Source organism: Glycine soja, chromosome 11 (assembly GCF_004193775.1).
Source record: "Glycine soja cultivar W05 chromosome 11, ASM419377v2, whole genome shotgun sequence".
In the NCBI taxonomy this organism is placed as follows: domain Eukaryota; kingdom Viridiplantae; phylum Streptophyta; class Magnoliopsida; order Fabales; family Fabaceae; genus Glycine; species Glycine soja.
This window is the reverse complement of record NC_041012.1, coordinates 44,430,787-44,448,540: the sequence shown is the minus strand read 5'-3', so window position 1 is coordinate 44,448,540 and position 17,754 is coordinate 44,430,787. Positions and strand designations below refer to the sequence as shown.

At 30.7% G+C, this 17,754-nt stretch overlaps 4 protein-coding genes across 4 annotated transcripts; 2 read left to right on the top strand and 2 right to left on the bottom strand.

The window, feature by feature from the left end:
* Positions 1 to 341: 341 nt before the first annotated feature.
* LOC114375416 (protein trichome birefringence-like 42) lies at positions 342 to 3,307 on the top strand. The gene is made up of 5 exons (XM_028333192.1): positions 342 to 658; positions 948 to 1,122; positions 1,228 to 1,406; positions 1,503 to 1,661; positions 2,842 to 3,307. Exons 1-5 carry the CDS (start codon positions 411 to 413, stop codon positions 3,107 to 3,109), a joined length of 1,029 nt encoding a protein of 342 aa, XP_028188993.1. The 5' UTR covers positions 342 to 410; the 3' UTR covers positions 3,110 to 3,307.
* Positions 3,308 to 4,203: 896 nt separating this feature from the next.
* LOC114373338 (receptor-like protein 1) lies at positions 4,204 to 4,608 on the bottom strand. The gene has a single exon (XM_028330821.1). The coding sequence runs from the start codon at positions 4,606 to 4,608 to the stop codon at positions 4,204 to 4,206; it is 405 nt and encodes a 134-aa protein (XP_028186622.1).
* Positions 4,609 to 6,981: 2,373 nt separating this feature from the next.
* Positions 6,982 to 9,263, bottom strand: LOC114373337 (anaphase-promoting complex subunit 11-like; the record flags this gene model as incomplete). The annotated part of the gene is made up of 3 exons (XM_028330820.1): positions 6,982 to 7,475; positions 8,430 to 8,548; positions 9,115 to 9,263. Coding segments are annotated over 3 exons (384 nt in total), but the record flags the coding sequence as incomplete, so codon positions are not given.
* A 5,739-nt stretch (positions 9,264 to 15,002) lies between these two features.
* Positions 15,003 to 17,546, top strand: LOC114373844 (geraniol 8-hydroxylase-like). The gene is made up of 2 exons (XM_028331392.1): positions 15,003 to 15,913; positions 16,884 to 17,546. The coding sequence occupies exons 1-2, from the start codon at positions 15,035 to 15,037 to the stop codon at positions 17,460 to 17,462; spliced, it is 1,458 nt and encodes a 485-aa protein (XP_028187193.1). The 5' UTR covers positions 15,003 to 15,034; the 3' UTR covers positions 17,463 to 17,546.
* The last annotated feature ends 208 nt before the right edge of the window (positions 17,547 to 17,754 follow it).

Below are 17,754 nucleotides of genomic sequence, written 5' to 3'. Positions count from 1 at the left end.
AAATAAAAATTCAAAAAATAATAAAAATTATTAAAAAAATAATAAAAATTAGTTAAAAAAATTATTTATCAAATAATTAAATAAATTTTTTAACTAATAAAAAATAAAAAATTAATTAAAATAACTTGTGTACCTCATATATGAAAATAATTCCCCATTTCACTTAATATGACGCAATCTTTTCCCTAGGGAGAAATTAAATCAGATCACATGATCTAATTAAGGCTGCGGGTTAACTTTTATTTGATGCAGCAACTATTTATGAAAACAATTTCTGCCAATATTATTTTCAATAAAGCTACAGCTAGACAAGCCTATGAGACCAACCACATTTTTGTTACACATATAAAAATACAAACGCAAACATTGTTTTTCATGCGGTCCCTGAGGTCTCAGTGCAATTTTCAAATATGATGTTCACATTGTGGTTGAGGCCTCTGATACAAGCCTCTGTTTTTTTATGGGCAGTGGCATCTCATTCTCCACAAGGATGTGATTTTTCTCAGGGAAAATGGGTCATTGATGAAGCCTCCTTCCACCCTCTCTATGATGCCTCACGGGACTGCCCCTTCATTGGATTTGATTGCTTAAAAAATGGCAGGCCTGATAAGGAGTACCTCAAGTATAAATGGATGCCCTCTGGTTGTGACCTTCCAAGGTAATGTTTATTCTTGTTGCTGTAGATTAATTGACACAAGTTTATTTTTGTTTAACCTATAGTCTTGAGTTTAAATCTTATGTTAGTTCAAGTAAGATTGTTTTTCAGGAAAAAAAAAACATATGTGGTCTCGTATCTTTGTAATGTCTAATCACATGGAAATTTACCATATTTGTTTAAACTTTTTTTTTCTGACTTGCTGCAAGATGGCATCTTGAAGTTCAAATTTGACTTTTTTTTTTCTTCCCTCTCCAAACGGTATTATTTATTGTATTATATTGGTTAACAGGTTTGATGGTACGAAGTTCTTGGAGAAAAGCACAGGAAAAAAGATAATGTTTGTGGGGGACTCCATTAGTAACAACATGTGGCAGTCACTCACTTGTTTGCTCCACATTGCAGTCCCAAACTCAAATTACACCTTTACAAGTCAAATACAGGAACTTTCGGTGTTCTCAATTCCGGTAGTAATTCTTTTCAGTTTACATTTTCATTTCAAGAAAGTTTTGAACCTTTGTAGTTTATTATTGGCTTAATAATTTAGTTCAATTTTTTTTTTTGGGTTGTAGGAATATAGAACTTCAATCATGTGGTTGAAAAATGGGTTCCTAGTTGATTTGGTTCATGACAAAGAAAAAGGAAGGATTTTGAAATTGGACAGCATTAGTTCTGGGGACCAGTGGAAAAATGTGGATGTTTTGATTTTCAACACCTACCATTGGTGGACTCACACTGGACAGTCTCAAGGGTAATGAAGCTTTCTGAAATTTTTAACTACTTTTTTGGTGTTTTTGAGAGGAGGTAGCCATGTGGCTAATGGTTTCATTTTAATGTTTTATTGTAGGTGGGATTACTTTCAAGTGGGGAATGAATTAATAAAGAACATGGATCACATGGAAGCTTTCAAGATTGGGCTGACTACTTGGGCTAAATGGGTTGATTCTAACATTGATCCTTCAAAGACTAAAGTCTTGTTTCAGGGAATCGCCGCTTCCCATGTTGAGTAAGTTTTATGCCTGATTTTGGTTTCTCTCCAATTGAATTTCGGATTTGTCTTATTTAAAGTGAGGAAGGTGAATAAAGTACATCTATCGTTGTTAATTAGAAAATCAATGATTGAAAATTGTGATAAAATCAAATACATATATAATAAAATGAAAATTAATTACATATCTAACTATCGATTTCTTAATTAATGGTTGTTTAGAAAATGAATGGCATAAAATAAAAATAAATAAATAAATTAATGGTATAAAATTAAAATCTCAATCGTTGATTCCCTAATTAGTGATATAAAATCGAATTCCCTAGTTAATGGTTGATTACAAAATTAATGGCTCAAATACATTTATGACAAAATCTAAAATCAATTATCATTTTAATTTTTAATTTTCTAATTTCTAATTAATAATTATTATTACACTTTACCATCTAAAGTACATTTCTCTAACTTAAGAAAAGGCTAAAGCTTGAATTTCGCATGAAGAGTTACAATAATTGCATGTGCGATCCATGTATATTTATATACTTATTATTTATTCATTGTTGGTGCTATTGTCATGAATATTTAGATATCAGTATTTAACTTTGTAGTCTGTGTGGGTGGGTTACAAAATGGGAGCTAACTATAGTATTTTTTTTCCTCTTCCTTTCACGTGACATCTAATTTGGTTTTTAAGTGCTTTTACATACTGTGAAATATTTTTGCCGGCTTATTAAAATAAAATTAGGTTATATGGCAAGCATGTTGAGTAGTATCACTATAGTGTGCCATACCTCACTTGTTGAGATTTTAGTGGTTAATACAGAAGCTTCATTATTGAAATTCCATCCCAGTCTTCTATGTTTATGCTTAAAAGTTTTTTCTTGAACTTGGGTTGGGTGCGGAGATTACAAGACATTTTGAGACATTGAAATAACAAGACAAATGCTCCATATAATCACTAGGATCGGCTTAGTTATTTGAATTTTGAAGTTGTATGCATAAGATCATATGTCTAAATTTTAGTGGGATCATTATAAAAATAAAAAAAAAAAAAGACAAATGTCTCATATTATTTTATTTTATATTTTTAAGGATGGATTGCTCCATATGTTAATATATATGATGATTAGTAATTAGTTACTATTATAAAATTGTTGTCAAGGACTCACTGTTTTTTTCTTTCAATTGAACAATCCAGTAAAAAAGGGTGCCTAAGGCAAAGTCAACCAGATGAAGGACCAATGCCACCATATCCTGGTGTGTACATTGTGAAGAGTGTTATAAGTAACATGACAAAGCCTGTACAATTGCTAGACATCACTTTGCTCACACAACTGAGGAGGGATGGTCACCCCTCTATCTACGCAGGGCGTGGCACTTCTTTTGATGACTGTAGTCATTGGTGTCTGGCTGGTGTTCCTGATGCTTGGAATGAAATACTGCATGCTGTTCTGTTTGGAAATTAGTATCTTCATCTCATTTGTCTTTGATTATTTGTTGCCCTTGAGGAAATAGGGCTCCCATAATAAATTTGGATATGAGCTTCTAATTAAATTGAAAATATATTGATTTTCTCAAACCAATAAAAAAATGTTGATGTATTAATGTACTTTACAGCCCCTAAATGCAGAATGCTAATATTGCTTTTAAGTTTTAACTATAGCAGAATTGCAAATTGGACTAATCTAAAAAAGTAATGAAGACAGGAATTGACGACACCTTCATGTGAAACATTGGCATTCCTTGATCTCAGTTACGATGCAACTTACAATATCTCTTATTTTTCTTAGGATGTATTTTTCTTCTTCTAGTATCCAGAATCTAGCCCTTTTTGACTTAAATTTTCTTGAACAAAGCTGAACAAAATAAAAAAGGACAATTATAGTTGTAGGTTAGAATCCTTAGATCTTACATGTTTCAATAGTGTTTTTTAGTATTTCAAGAAATTAGTTCATGATTCTGGACTTGGATATACCCTATGTTAAAAAACAATTAACAACATTCACTGTAAAGTGAAAACTGAAAACTATATGGTCAATTACAATTCACTCCCTGCATCAAATCCGGTTCCTCGATAGTAGGTCCTCTATTGCCTTTTTTTTCATACGATAAATATTAATTAATTTTTTTTTGTCTATAAGAAGAGTAAAAATCTCACTATCTTTTTTTCCTCCTGATTTTTTTTTCTTTTTTTTTTTCGTTTAATTATTCAATCTACCTTATATCTTTCATGGTCTTTTCTAGTTACACCCTCCTTTACTTTGAAGCGTTTTTTTTTCCTAAACCAAAATGATCTTCTGACTCCATAATCCATAGTCATAGCCTTGTAGATTATTAGAATGTACAGAAGATGCAAGTAATTACGTAGTGATCAAAATATATAATTGATGTAGTGAATTAAAAACCACGGAATTATTAAAATACACATTACGAGAATTTGAGGAACATAACTAAAAATCCCAAACAAAACTACATTATTATTCTCATATGGTAGTATGCAATCCACCATTTCTTGTCACAAGCAAATATATCTAACATGATCAATTTATTTCACAACTTTCTAGTAGAACACACCTTCAACAAATTGACCAAAACATATATGAAGGCACACTTGGACAGAATAAAACCACTGTCTCCGCCAATGAGGATTGATCCAAAGGATTGTCACCAATACTATTTGTACCATGACATAGCATGAAGCAAAACTCCAATAGAAGGAAGTGAAATCAATTGCAGAGTCTTTTCCCTCTCCATCATGCAATAGAATTGGTGGTGGTGACAGCGGTGTTGGATTTCTTCTGTTACTGTTATTCCAAATAAGATATGGATTTCCTTTGAAGTTGTTCTCATCAAAGTTAGCAAACTCTCCCTGATCAGGTGCTTTGGCTGACAAATTGTTGTAGGAAACATTGAAGGAAGATACAAAGTTCAAGTCCTGTAACTGAAGAGGGATTTGTCCACTCATGTTGTTATTTGAAAGATCTAAGCTCTCTATGTTTTTTAGATTGTTGAAGCTCTGCGGAATCAGTCCATGTAGAAGGTTATGAGATAAGTTGAGTGAAGGGAGGCCACAACATTTTTAAATAACATAATAGTAGTGAGTAGTTATTAAGAAAGAGCGGTAGAAGTTTAAAAACTCATAAGGAATAAAATTGTCTAAAATTTGTAGAAATCAAAATAGAGTATTCCCTTTATTAATAGTATAGATAAATATAATGAGCTTGCAAATAATCCTGTCAAATGATATTAGCCTGGCTGCCTGGGGTTTTCATTCTACCATGTGAAATTAGTAAAAGGCTATCACAAATGTGAGAGTTGGGGCACTATGTGCTAATCAAGACATGAATGTTGAAAAAAGAGTTATTTTCACAAAATTTGAACAAGAATTTAATTTCAGTTTAATATATCCTCCACAAATAAGAACACAACAGACTGTTAAGAGCAACACTTTTGTTAAATAAGTTTAAAAAGTTTACATCAACATAAAGCTATTAAATTTAAAACTTGAATAGATCTGCGGAGCAATGGTGGATGCACCTTATTTGATGTGAGATAATTATTTCCATCAGATTTTTTTTATTTGTTAATATATATAAAAACAAAATTGCCCCATAAAAAAATATATAATGTCCCCCCTTGGAATTTTTTTTAATCCAAAGTCAAAACAAACATGACACATTTAATATCGAAACTATATGCCCAAATCATTTAGTCCAATTCTCATTATCATCATCGTAATAAAAACATCACACACGACATATAACACACCGTTTCATGTAATATTCCAAAAATAATTCAATAATTATTTAAATAAAGATTATCTAAACATATCTTTAAGTAAAGGAAAAAAATAGATTAAATTGTTTTAATATATTAGATTGTTATATTTTATTAAAAGATATTATTATAATAATATATTAGACTAGATAAAGATAATAAAAATAAGAGATAAAGAAAGATTGATTAAACAAATCTCAAAAGATATAATTTTAAATTACTTACAACACTTATATAAGGATGCATGATTCTTTTTCTTAGAATCACACAAATAAACCGTCTTTCTTGGCATTAGTTGGTTGCTCAAGGATAGAGAAGAAGGAAGAAAGCGAAAAAAATTTGTTTAGGCAAAGATAACGAAGAACTCGAATTACTTGCTTCAAGAGGTGACGTACCTTTTCAAAACTTTTGGGTATAATTCTTTTAGCCAGAGTTTTAAAACTTGGGTTGACCCAGCCTATCCGATCGGTTGAACCGCGACTCGACAGCTAGACTAGGTTTTGTCTTACATTCGATCGGGTGTGCTTTCAACCCAGAGCGATCCGGTCAGGTTTGCAGTCAAACTGTTGACCCATTGACCTGTAACAGGTCATTTATCCTTTTTTTTTTGTTACAACTAGAAACGGTGTCGTTTCAATTTCAAGCCATTTTAATTTTAGAAACCCTCCCCTGAGTGATCTTCCTTCCTCTCACAGTCTCGCTCTACACCACCGCTCACATCCTCAGTGCCTCACATTCTATGCCACCCTCAATGCCTCCCCTTGGCCATACAAAAAAGTTGAACTTGTTTAGGAACATATGTTGAACTTGAATTTATTTATGTTTGTGATATTTGTTACTTATTTGTTTGAACTTGGACAATGATATTTTTTTAACATTTTGGTATCTAATTATTTATGTTATGAAATTATATTAATTTATGATATTATTTTTAAATATTTTTTTGATAGGTATAAATTTTTTATTTTTTTATTATAGACCGTGTCATGCGAGTCAATTAATAACCTATCGATTCAACCACTGATCCAATGCCATGACCAAGTTAGTCACCGGTCCAAGTTTTAAAGCTATGCTTTTAGGAGTATTTTTTTACTGTGTTCTTGATTTAAATACTTTTGATTTTTTTTATCATGATATTATATATTTTGTAGTATGTTATGATATTTTACTTTTGTGAAAATATTAGAAATTATTTCTTGTCTCCACTAAAAAAAAATTAGATTCGCCACTGCTGCCAAGGAGATGAAGTTAGAGTACTTGTTGCAGAAGTTGGAAAACTTTAATACATTCCTCAGAAAACTTCAATACAAAATCATACTGAGGAGATGAATCTATATTAATGTCACATGATTTTGTATGATTGATGTTTTCTGATTTTTGTTTTATATTTTTAAAATGAAAATATGACAAAGTTATTAGATTTAGAGAACATGTAATGTAATACCGAAAATTTGCTCCAAAAGTTGAGCAGGAAAAACAAGTAACGAAAATTACCAACGGTTTGCCTTCTGACGCGTCAATCAGATTCATAAGACTTAAATACTACAAATCAACATCACAATTGCATTACAAAATTTGCATTAGAAAATAATAACTTCAATAATGCAACCTTATTTAGGTAAATCTTGTGAAGCCAATTACATACATTGTCATGCTTCGGAAGCATACTATCGATGCAAAATATGAGCAGTAAGACATCAGCAAACTATCAGAAGAAAAAAAACGAGGATGTCATTCACATGACAAAAACAAAATTTCACATCCAGAAACTTTGAATTTGATCACCTCCTTACCGGAACCAATAAAATATATTGAAGTGTACAATAGCTAATAAGAAGCCAGTGCATCTTATATGCATGGTAAAACTGCAGAAGAAGTGTCTTCAACTAGACCGATTTACATTGGTCAGTGGCCGCCCTTAAAGGAAAAAAAAATGCTCTCATCCTTTAAACTGCCATTCACGACGGCACATGGGGCAATGCGCTTGTGATGTCTGAGAATGCACCCATTTCAGGATACAGTGCAAATGAAACGCATGATTGCATACACCCCAAACTGCAAGAAATAGAAGAATATAAGTTTTTACTCATTTCTGGTATAACGATTTACAGAATCCAGCAATTTGATAAGCAAATCCTGTTACCAAGAAAAAGACAGATTATCAATATATTAATTCAAGCATTTGTTGTTGTGTGGGGCATAAATTTATATCCTATAATGTCATCTTACTGCTTTCTTAAGAAGTTCTCAATCCAGTGAGACTCCTTGGGCATAAACCAGAAATACCAGCAACACACTAACACTCTTACACACTCCTCTACCATTGAGGGAAATTTGTGTGAATCTTATTAAATAACAAACGAAACTCACATGAATTTCACCTAATACTAGAGTGTTAGAAAGAGTATTACCAAAATACATAGCTAGCATTCTTTTAAAGGTTTAGAACAAGTCACCATATATGTCAGTGACAACAGTATCTTTGCAGCAGTACAACACATTCAAAGCAGGGGAACTATAGAACTTGGAACTTATATATTTTTGGTAAAGACTTTGAACTTACATATTATCATTATAAATGTGGAACTACAAGTGATAAAATTTAGAGGTAATTAGAAAATTGAGAGAGAGAGAGAGGACAGGGTGATTCAATGTCCTACATGTGGGGAGCCAAAAAATAACTTTTAAACAAAGCTTGGAAACTTCATTGATTCATTCACACCATGTTGATGGTTAGTTAAATAAGGTCCAATTGTGATATCAACCACTTAAAAATGGTTTTTGAGGCGCTACCTTAAGGCCTCACAATAGGACCACTATCCACACAAATTCATTTCAAATAAGAGAACAAATAAAATCACAAACATTTACACAATGTGTTGTTGACTTCACTACTACTTTACTGGAAAATTCCCAAAACACAATGATCAATCAAGAAATTTAACCAAGACAAATGGATTCAAGTAAAAGAACAATGGCTATCACCATGTAAAATTATCAGTAGCTTACTCAGCGGGCAGTCATCTCCAGGAAGTTTACAGTCAGGACAACATCCATCAAAGGCCATCCTACAAATTCCACACGTTTCGTCCTGTGCATCCCAAGTCCAAGAAGCAATAGCATGCCATCTATATTTCACAAAAGGGAACCAAAAATTAGGATGTTCTTGGTTTAGTTACAAATGAATAGATAAAGAATTAAGGAGGCTGAAAATTCAGAATAAAAATTGGGTTAAATTCACCTAGCACAATAGAAATTTGGAGCAATTGAAATTGCAATGCAACTAACTCAACTTCACACCATATAACATAAATGTAATTTTCTACCAACTTTTTGTCTTCCTAGAAATTATTTACACTCCTAATTTTTCATCTTCTCTAACCATAATTATTCAAAAGACACGGTAACATAAACATACGAGAGAAAGTTTCAGCAATGAATTATGTGAAAGACAAACTGAGCAGAACAAATTCATCACTGCATAAAAGCTATGTTGAGGATAAAAAAGAGAACTTACTCTGTTTATACGATCAGCAGATACCCAGATAGAGACCTTAGTCAAGAAAAACATTTTTTTTATTTAATTTCTTTTCTGCAATGAAAATTTTGAAAAACATACAAAATCGAAGAAAAGACACAAACATCTATTGAAGTATAAAAGAGGAATTAAAGAATGGAATTGTGAGAAGGATACGCAAGATCTTCACTTTCATCTCCGATTCCGTGCTCAGCAGCAACAAAAATTGCGAATGGAAATTGAGGGTAGGGTTTATGTGAGCGCGAATTGGAGACGAAGATTTGAAATGGGGAAGGAGTGAGTGTAAATCTATGATGCGCCGTCAATTAACTTACGCCAGTTTTCAAACAATTTTTTTTTTCTTTTTGCTATTGCCATTGTCCTTTGGGGATCGATCTGCAAAACAGTGAAATTCATGGTTTCATATTCGAGGACGAATATGAAAATATTTAAAAAAGAGGTAAATCCCTGTTCTTCTAACAAGTATCAGTTCACTGATCCTGACCGTTTAATCTTTTACTAGTATGTATATCCAATGGTTTCTATATTAAATGGTTCATGCTGGACTACATTTTGCATGATAAAGCACACACTCAACAACTTTAATAAATATATATAACCCAAAAAACAAATATTTGGATCCAAAAGAAATTAAAATAACAAACAAATATTAGGAACTGTGGGCACACATGTACCTATAGCAAATATATATATTTTTATAGGTAAATAATTAAAGATATATTATTAAATCAACTGAACCTCAGAATGTTCCGAAGCCATGCAACATCAAGGTAACAATTAGAAAAACAGCAACATCATCCTACAATTATAACCACCATACAATCCTTTATGTTATAATATTTGACTGGTTACTCAATCCATTTATCAAGGGTTAAATAAAACCTAGTATATACTCCGGCGTTGAACCATTCACTTAAAAAAAAACAAAAAGGATATATATATAGCTGGGATCGAACTAATTTCTAAATATTCATTTCTTTCGTTGAGGAAAATAAGCACTTATTTTGGTCAACCAAATCCCATAGAGCATTTTCAATGAGCTTTATATTTGAATTTTAACTAATTTAATTAATTTTCTCTGCAGTGACAAATTGTATTGATTTTCATAAGAGAAGTCCATTTAAGAAAATTGACATAAACCAGCTAGCAGGTTATTAGGGAAGTTATTTGGCGTACTTAAATATATATTACATAGCTATGTGTATTCATGCACCGGAAATAATTGGATAACAAGTCAACTGCGGAAGCCAGAATTGACCGGAGATACTACCTATTTTTTAAATACGAGGAGACGTATGGGAAGAATTTAAGAAAGAATATAAAAAAAAAATTACCTATTTTTTATTTATTTAAATAGGTTAAGTTTTGAGATACTTAAATTCAAATTGAAGTGTAAATCAACTTATTCACTTTGTATATATTACCAGGAGAAGTGCCTCTCTATAGTTTTTGCTTTTAAATAAAACAAAACAAAAGACGGAATGAAGGAAGAAGTTGAATAGAAATTAGGAAGGTGTGCAGTTAACTTTATAGTACGATACAATATTATATTAATTAATAATTTTTTTTATGTAAAATATGGATATATAAAACAATTCAATTATTAGTATAGCCCAGGATACTCTTAATGTAAACTCTCAATTTTTATACTAATATTTAATTTTATTAGATAAAAACTATATATACTAAATGACTCTTTTTTTTTTTTTGCAATGTTATGTTATACTGATATCGCCAAACAATAGTGGGTTTCTCATTTAAGTATAAACTATGGTTTTGTAACAGGATCTAATTGTTGCAGGAACTGATACAACTTCCTACACAATGGAATGGGCAATGGCTGAGCTAATCAACAACCCGGATACAATGTCAAAAGCCAAAATGGAGCTTGAGAAACCATTGGAATAGGAAATCTTATTGAGGAATCAGACATTGCAAGACTCCCATATTTGAGTGCAATAGTGAAAGAAACCTTGCGGATGCACCCAAGTGCCCCACTTTTGCTACCTCGAAAATTAAGCCAAGATAGATGTGGAGATCAATGGCTACACTATCCCACAGGGCGAACAAATCGTAATTAACAAATGGGCAATTGGAAGGAACTCAAACATATGGGAAAACCCTGATTTATTTTCACCCGAGAGATTTTTGGGGTTAGAAATTGATGTCAAAGGTCAACTAACACCGTTTGGTGGCGGGCGACGAATATGCCCTGGCTTGCCACTAGCTATGAGGATGTTGCATTTGATGCTGGGATCGTTAATCAACGCTTTTGATTGGAAATTTGAAAATGGTGTGAACCCAGATATCGACATGGGTCAACCCATGCGAGCTATTCCATTTGGAATAAACATGTAACATATATTTGATAGGGGTACATTTGCGCTGATAAAACCATACATTTATTCTTGGATTGCATTCACACACTGAACAATTAGTTAATCATGTTGTAATTTTCGTAAATATTGAGATGCATATATAGGTTGCATCTTGTACGATTAATTAGTTATATATATCGTTCATAGTTATAAAGGAAGAGTTCCTAATCCTTGCAGCGGAATAATATTAAATATTACTTTGCATTTAAAATATATTACAATAATCATAAATAAAAAAAATTAGAATTATATATCCAAATGTGCGTCCTTGCAACAAGGGAATTTTTCTTTAATTGTACAAAAACTTTACACATATTCACATCAAGAACATTTTCTACTATTATCTCTTTAGTGAGTGAAACTTATAGAAAAGCAAACTTTTTTTTTTACTTTTCAAGTTTAGATTCTCTTATTGAGTTTTTTTAGTTTGTGTTTGTTGCAAACTTTACTCTTAAGTAGAAATTTCTATTTTTAGTGTTAAATTATTAAAATAATTTACATTATATACTCCAATTTATTTTCAAACCACATATTTCTTGACAATAGGATCTTTTCTTGTCATTAAATTATATATATATATATATATATATATATATATAAAATAAATTAGATAATATATCAACATATATAATGTGTATCATCATAAAAAGAATTCATTGTGATGATAAACAACATGATAAAATAAAATCTCTTTCAAAAGTTTTAGTCCGTCTACAATATACAACTTGAATTAAAACCATTTCAAGTCGAAATCTTATTTTTGTTTTAGTTGTTTGAAAAAGAATTCAAAATAGTTGGTATTATCATGTACTATATATAATATATCAATATATATTACAATTATATAATATATCCGGATATATATTATCTCTATTATTTGAAAAAAAATTTAGTGACGGAACATAGTGATAAAAGGATCTCCTTGGCTAATAGTGACAACTTCCGTGACAAATAACATAATTTGTGACAGACAAAGTTACGACATTAGTGGATATTTTCGTGGCCTATAAACCCTTCACAGATTTTGTCACAAAGTAAATATTGTTTTATATGAGAGATTCTGTGATGGATTTCCTTCCTCTCAAACTTTTCCGTCACAGATTTCGTCGCAAGAGAAATTAATCATTTAGTGAGAAATTTTATAAGGAATTCTTATCTATTGGTTGTCATTCCGTCATGAATGTTTGTGACGTACAAGTCACTATCAAAAAATTTCATCAGAAATTGTAATTAAACAATTAACAAGTGATGCATTTTATCATCAATATTTTTTTTAAAAAATATTTTATTTAAATTTATGGATAATATATATTTAAAATATTTTTATCTCTTAAAACTATATTAAAATTATGAATTATTATGTAGTGCCGGATTTGACCCTCACTACTAATATTTTTCTAATAGTGTATATGTATATAATAATAAAACTTTTACATATACTATTAATATAACATAATAATCCCATCAATAACTTATACATCAATTTTCTCCATGCAAATGTATTACATCCGAAGACATAATATCATTAACTTTTATCACAGTAATCACAGTATTATAATAAAAATATATAACATGAAATAATATATTAGCATGCATCTTGTTTCATGTATAAAACACTCTAAAACATATTCCAGCATATATCACAACATATATATCAATGCACAATTCATTCATGCATTTATTATATATTATAACCAAAAGGTTTTATTATACATTTTATTATATTAAAAGTTTTTGATATAATAAAATCTATAAATTATATCTATAACAATATGTGCAGCTAAACAAACGATTGAGTTATAATAAAAGTACTATAATAACACAAAATATATATCACTATGATATTTTAATACCAAATTAATCCATTTATATCACTAGTAAACACCTGCTATACATTCCGGCAATGAATAATTCGATTTTAAAAAAAAAATGAGATAGGATCAAACTAATTTCTATAGATCCATTAATTATTTCTTTTGTTGAGAAAAAACAGAGCACTAATTTAATTTGGATTTTTTTTTACCCCTTTGAAGAATTTATAATTGTTTTTATCTTCATAAGAAGTCCAGCCAAGAAAATTGACCAGAACCAGCTAGTTTAATTGCAGGTTTTTAGGACCGTTATTTGATGTACATTACATTACATATAATAGCATATATGTAATGTAGAACCAGCGAGGATTGACCAGAAACAGCGTAGAGGTGGCGCAGCATAGCCTGGGTGACAACTGGGGAAGAATTTAAGTCGTTTAAAACTGTTAGTCATGGAAGGATTGACCAGAGATATATAGTAGGGTTGATTACAGGGAAGGATTTAAGAAAATATAAATAAAAAATATCCATTTTTTTAAAAATTAGTGTCTTAATCTATGGATTGCACAAAATAAATATTTGTTTTATAGAACAAAAAATTATAGTATACAAATACTTCTAAATATATAAATTATATTATAATTAAAAATTACAATAAATACATATTTTAGAACATATAAATTATATTTTAGATATTTATGATAAATAATTTATGTTGTAATATAATTTTATTTTTAATTATTGATAATTTTATTTAAAAAATAATAATTAAAACACAAGTTAGAATTAAATATATGAAAAATGATAGATTAAAAAAGATAAAAAAATTAAGAAAAATCTCTAAAAACGTCATCATCGAAGAAAAGCTCTTAAAGTGCTCTTGTTGAAGAATGACAGTTAAAACTACTATATTTCAAGATAATTATTCTCATGTTAAGGTTCGAGATACTCAAATTAGTAGAAGGTGTAAACCTAGCTACTTTTATATAAATTAAGAAAGGAGTAGGATTAAGTTACTCTTACAGTAATTCTCTTCACATTTTTTTAATTCAACAATAAAAAATAAGTTATTAATTAGAACTATTAGATTAAAAAAAATAAAGTAAAGACGAATGAATAACTTTTAGCAAAAAAATGTTATGCCATAAGTGTCAAATCATCTTTATTATATAAAGAACTAGAAATGGAAAAAAAATACAGGTGATAAAGAAAAACCTATAGGAAGAAAAATAAAAAATATTACATCGACTAAGAAAATTAAAAAGTGATATATTTATAGGCATGGAAATAAGTTTTGTTTTTGGCTTGTGTCATGTCACAAATCATCACTATCTCCCAGCTTACGGTGCGTAATAGTACTATTGATTTAAAGAAATTTTATATATGTATGCAGAGGGAAATCAAATATTATCTCCTACTAAATAGATGATTTTTCGCACATTTAAATACACAAAAATAAGTTTGAGCCTCGAATATAATATATAAAATTTAGTTAAAATCCATATAAAATAAAAAGATAACAAGATATATGTCATTAAAGTTTGCTACTAATTGCATCTCTAAAACAAATCCATTTTAACACCAATATATAGTTGGTTGAAATACACACCCAAAAAACTAATTAAATTTTGTTGCCATTAATTGACTTGTAAATTCTCTTTGTGTTCTCGGAAGAATTATTTATTTTATTGACCATTGCCATTTCAATGCCTGCGTATTAATTATGTCCCCGTGTGACTTCGATAAAGATGAGATTCTGTTAATACCTTTGACTTTGATTCAGTCTCAAATACGTGCTACTATAAAATGTCCATTTGCCCCGTACAAAATGAGCATCAAAATTCAAAAACTCACTACATCTTATTCCCTAAGCTTTTTTTCTTGTCGATGGATTTTGTAATAAGTAGTATACTTCTCTTGTTGGCATGCATTACTATACACGTTCTCTCAAACACAATAACGAGAAAACGAAACCACAATAAGCTTCCACCAGGACCTTCACCTCTTACCCTTTTGGAAAATCTAGTTGAACTTGGCAAAAAGCCAAAACAAACATTGGCCAAGCTTGCTAGGCTTCATGGCCCCATAATGCGTTTGAAGCTAGGTCAACTAACCACCATAGTTATCTCTTCACCGGACATAGCCAAAGAAGTGTTCCAAACCCATGATTTGTTATTCTCAAACCGAACAATTCCACATTCCACATCTGTTCACAACCATAGTCACAACAGCGTTGCCTTCCTTCCCATTTCACCTCTTTGGCGAGACCTTCGGAAAATATGCAACAATCAATTGTTCTCCCACAAGTCCCTTGATGCAAGCCAAAACCTTAGACGCAAAAAAACCCAAGAACTCCTTGGTGATGTGCATAGAAGTAGCCTTAGTGGTGAAGCTGTGGATATTGGAACTTTGGTTTTTAGGACTTCAATTAATTTTTTGTCGAACATTTTTTTCTCTTTGGATTTTGTCAACTCTGTAGGTGAAACTGAAGAGTACAAGGTTATAGTCGAGAATCTTGGGAGAGCAATTGCAACGCCAAACTTGGAGGATTTTTTCCCGATGTTGAAGATGGTTGATCCACAAGGCATTAGAAGGCGTGCAACCACTTATGTTTCCAAGTTGTTTGCTATTTTTGACCGATTGATTGACAAAAGATTGGAGATTGGAGATGGCACAAATAGTGATGACATGTTAGATATCTTGCTCAACATTTCTCAGGAGGATGGCCAAAAGATTGACCACAAAAAGATTAAACATTTGTTCCTTGTATGTTCCTTGATTTCCCTTATTAATTATTTTATCACTCTCCTGTTTTACTATTGATATAGATTTTTCAACTTTTTCTTGTTGATTTAACAAACTATTTTTTTTAAGTTACTTATTAGGACCGTTCACTATGAAACAAATGTTTTCTGCTTTTACTTTTAATTGTAACATTGTCACTTTATTTTTAATTTGTTTTCTATATATTTTTAAATATTTGTACAAAAAAGAATGAAATTTTCTTTTTGTTTTTTTCTATTTCCTTTACAAATTATGAAAGCTGGAAACAGATTAAAAACAATGAGAGTTATGTAATTAAAAATAAAAATATAGAAAATAAATATAGAAGTAAACACACCCTTAAGTTTTTAACTTTTTCTCCTTTAGTTTCATTAATTTTCTATATTTTTGGGGAAAAATGTGTTCACACATGTATTAAAAATTCATGAAAAAAAAATTATATTTGCTCTCACAGGAGGAATTCTATCACTGACTATGTAGACAGTTAGTCATCATTCTTTATCACTTTAGCTAGGTAGTCAACATTATTTTTCACTACAATTAATTGATCTGGTATTCATTTTCTCTTCCACTAAAAGAAACATTCACTAACATACAAAAATTGTCAAACTTTAAGATTGTCCTTGTTAGCATAGGATATAGACATTATGAGTTTGTACTAGTAAATACTTTTGTCGATGTAAAAATTAATATATGATCAGTAATTAAATTATTTGTATAATACATCATACCTTTAATGTAAACTCTGAATTTTAATACTAATATTTTAGTTTTATCAGATAGAAACTATATATATATATATACACTAAAGATGTAATCCTAATGCTATTTTTGCCTTTAATGGTAAATGTCTACATGACAATTTTTTTTTGTAATGGTATATATTATAGGAGTATAGGATATTGCCAAACCATTGGGGAATTTTCTCATATAAAGTATGATTTTGTAACAGGATCTTATTGTTGCTGGAACTGATACAACTTCCTACACGATGGAATGGGCAATGGCTGAGTTAATCAACAACCCGGATACAATGTCAAAGGCCAAAAGGGAGCTTGAGCAAACCATTGGAATAGGAAACCCTATTGAGGAATCAGACATTGCAAGACTCCCATATTTACGTGCAATTATAAAAGAGACCTTACGCATGCACCCTGGTGCCCCACTTTTGCTACCTAGAAAAGCCAACGTAGATGTGGAGATCAATGGCTACACCATCCCACAGGGTGCACAAATCATAATTAATGAATGGGCCATTGGAAGAAACCCAAGCGTATGGGAAAACCCTAATTTATTTTCACCCGAAAGATTTTTGGGGTCAGAGATTGATGTCAAAGGTCGACATTTTCAACTCACACCGTTCGGCGGTGGGCGACGAATATGCCCTGGCTTGCCGCTAGCTATAAGAATGTTGCATTTAATGTTGGGATCATTAATCAATGGCTTTGATTGGAAATTTCAAAATGGTGTGAACCCAGATATTGACATGGGTCAACCCTTGCGAGCTGTTCCATTTAGAATAAACAAATAAGATGTAACATATATATATTTTTAATAGATACATTTGTGCCGATAAAACCACACATTATTATTCTTGGATTCATATTTCATATATACACCGAACAATTAGTTACATTTGTTGTACGTCTCTTTTCCTAAATATTGAGATATATAGTACTATAGGCTGCATCTTGTGCTGATTTATTATATCTCGAAAAACGAAATTAAGGAAATGTATTGTTTGTTAGAATTGTATAATAGCATGATAGTAACCATAAAATAGTCAAAATCCCCTTACTAATCTTATAGAGTAATTCTCGAAT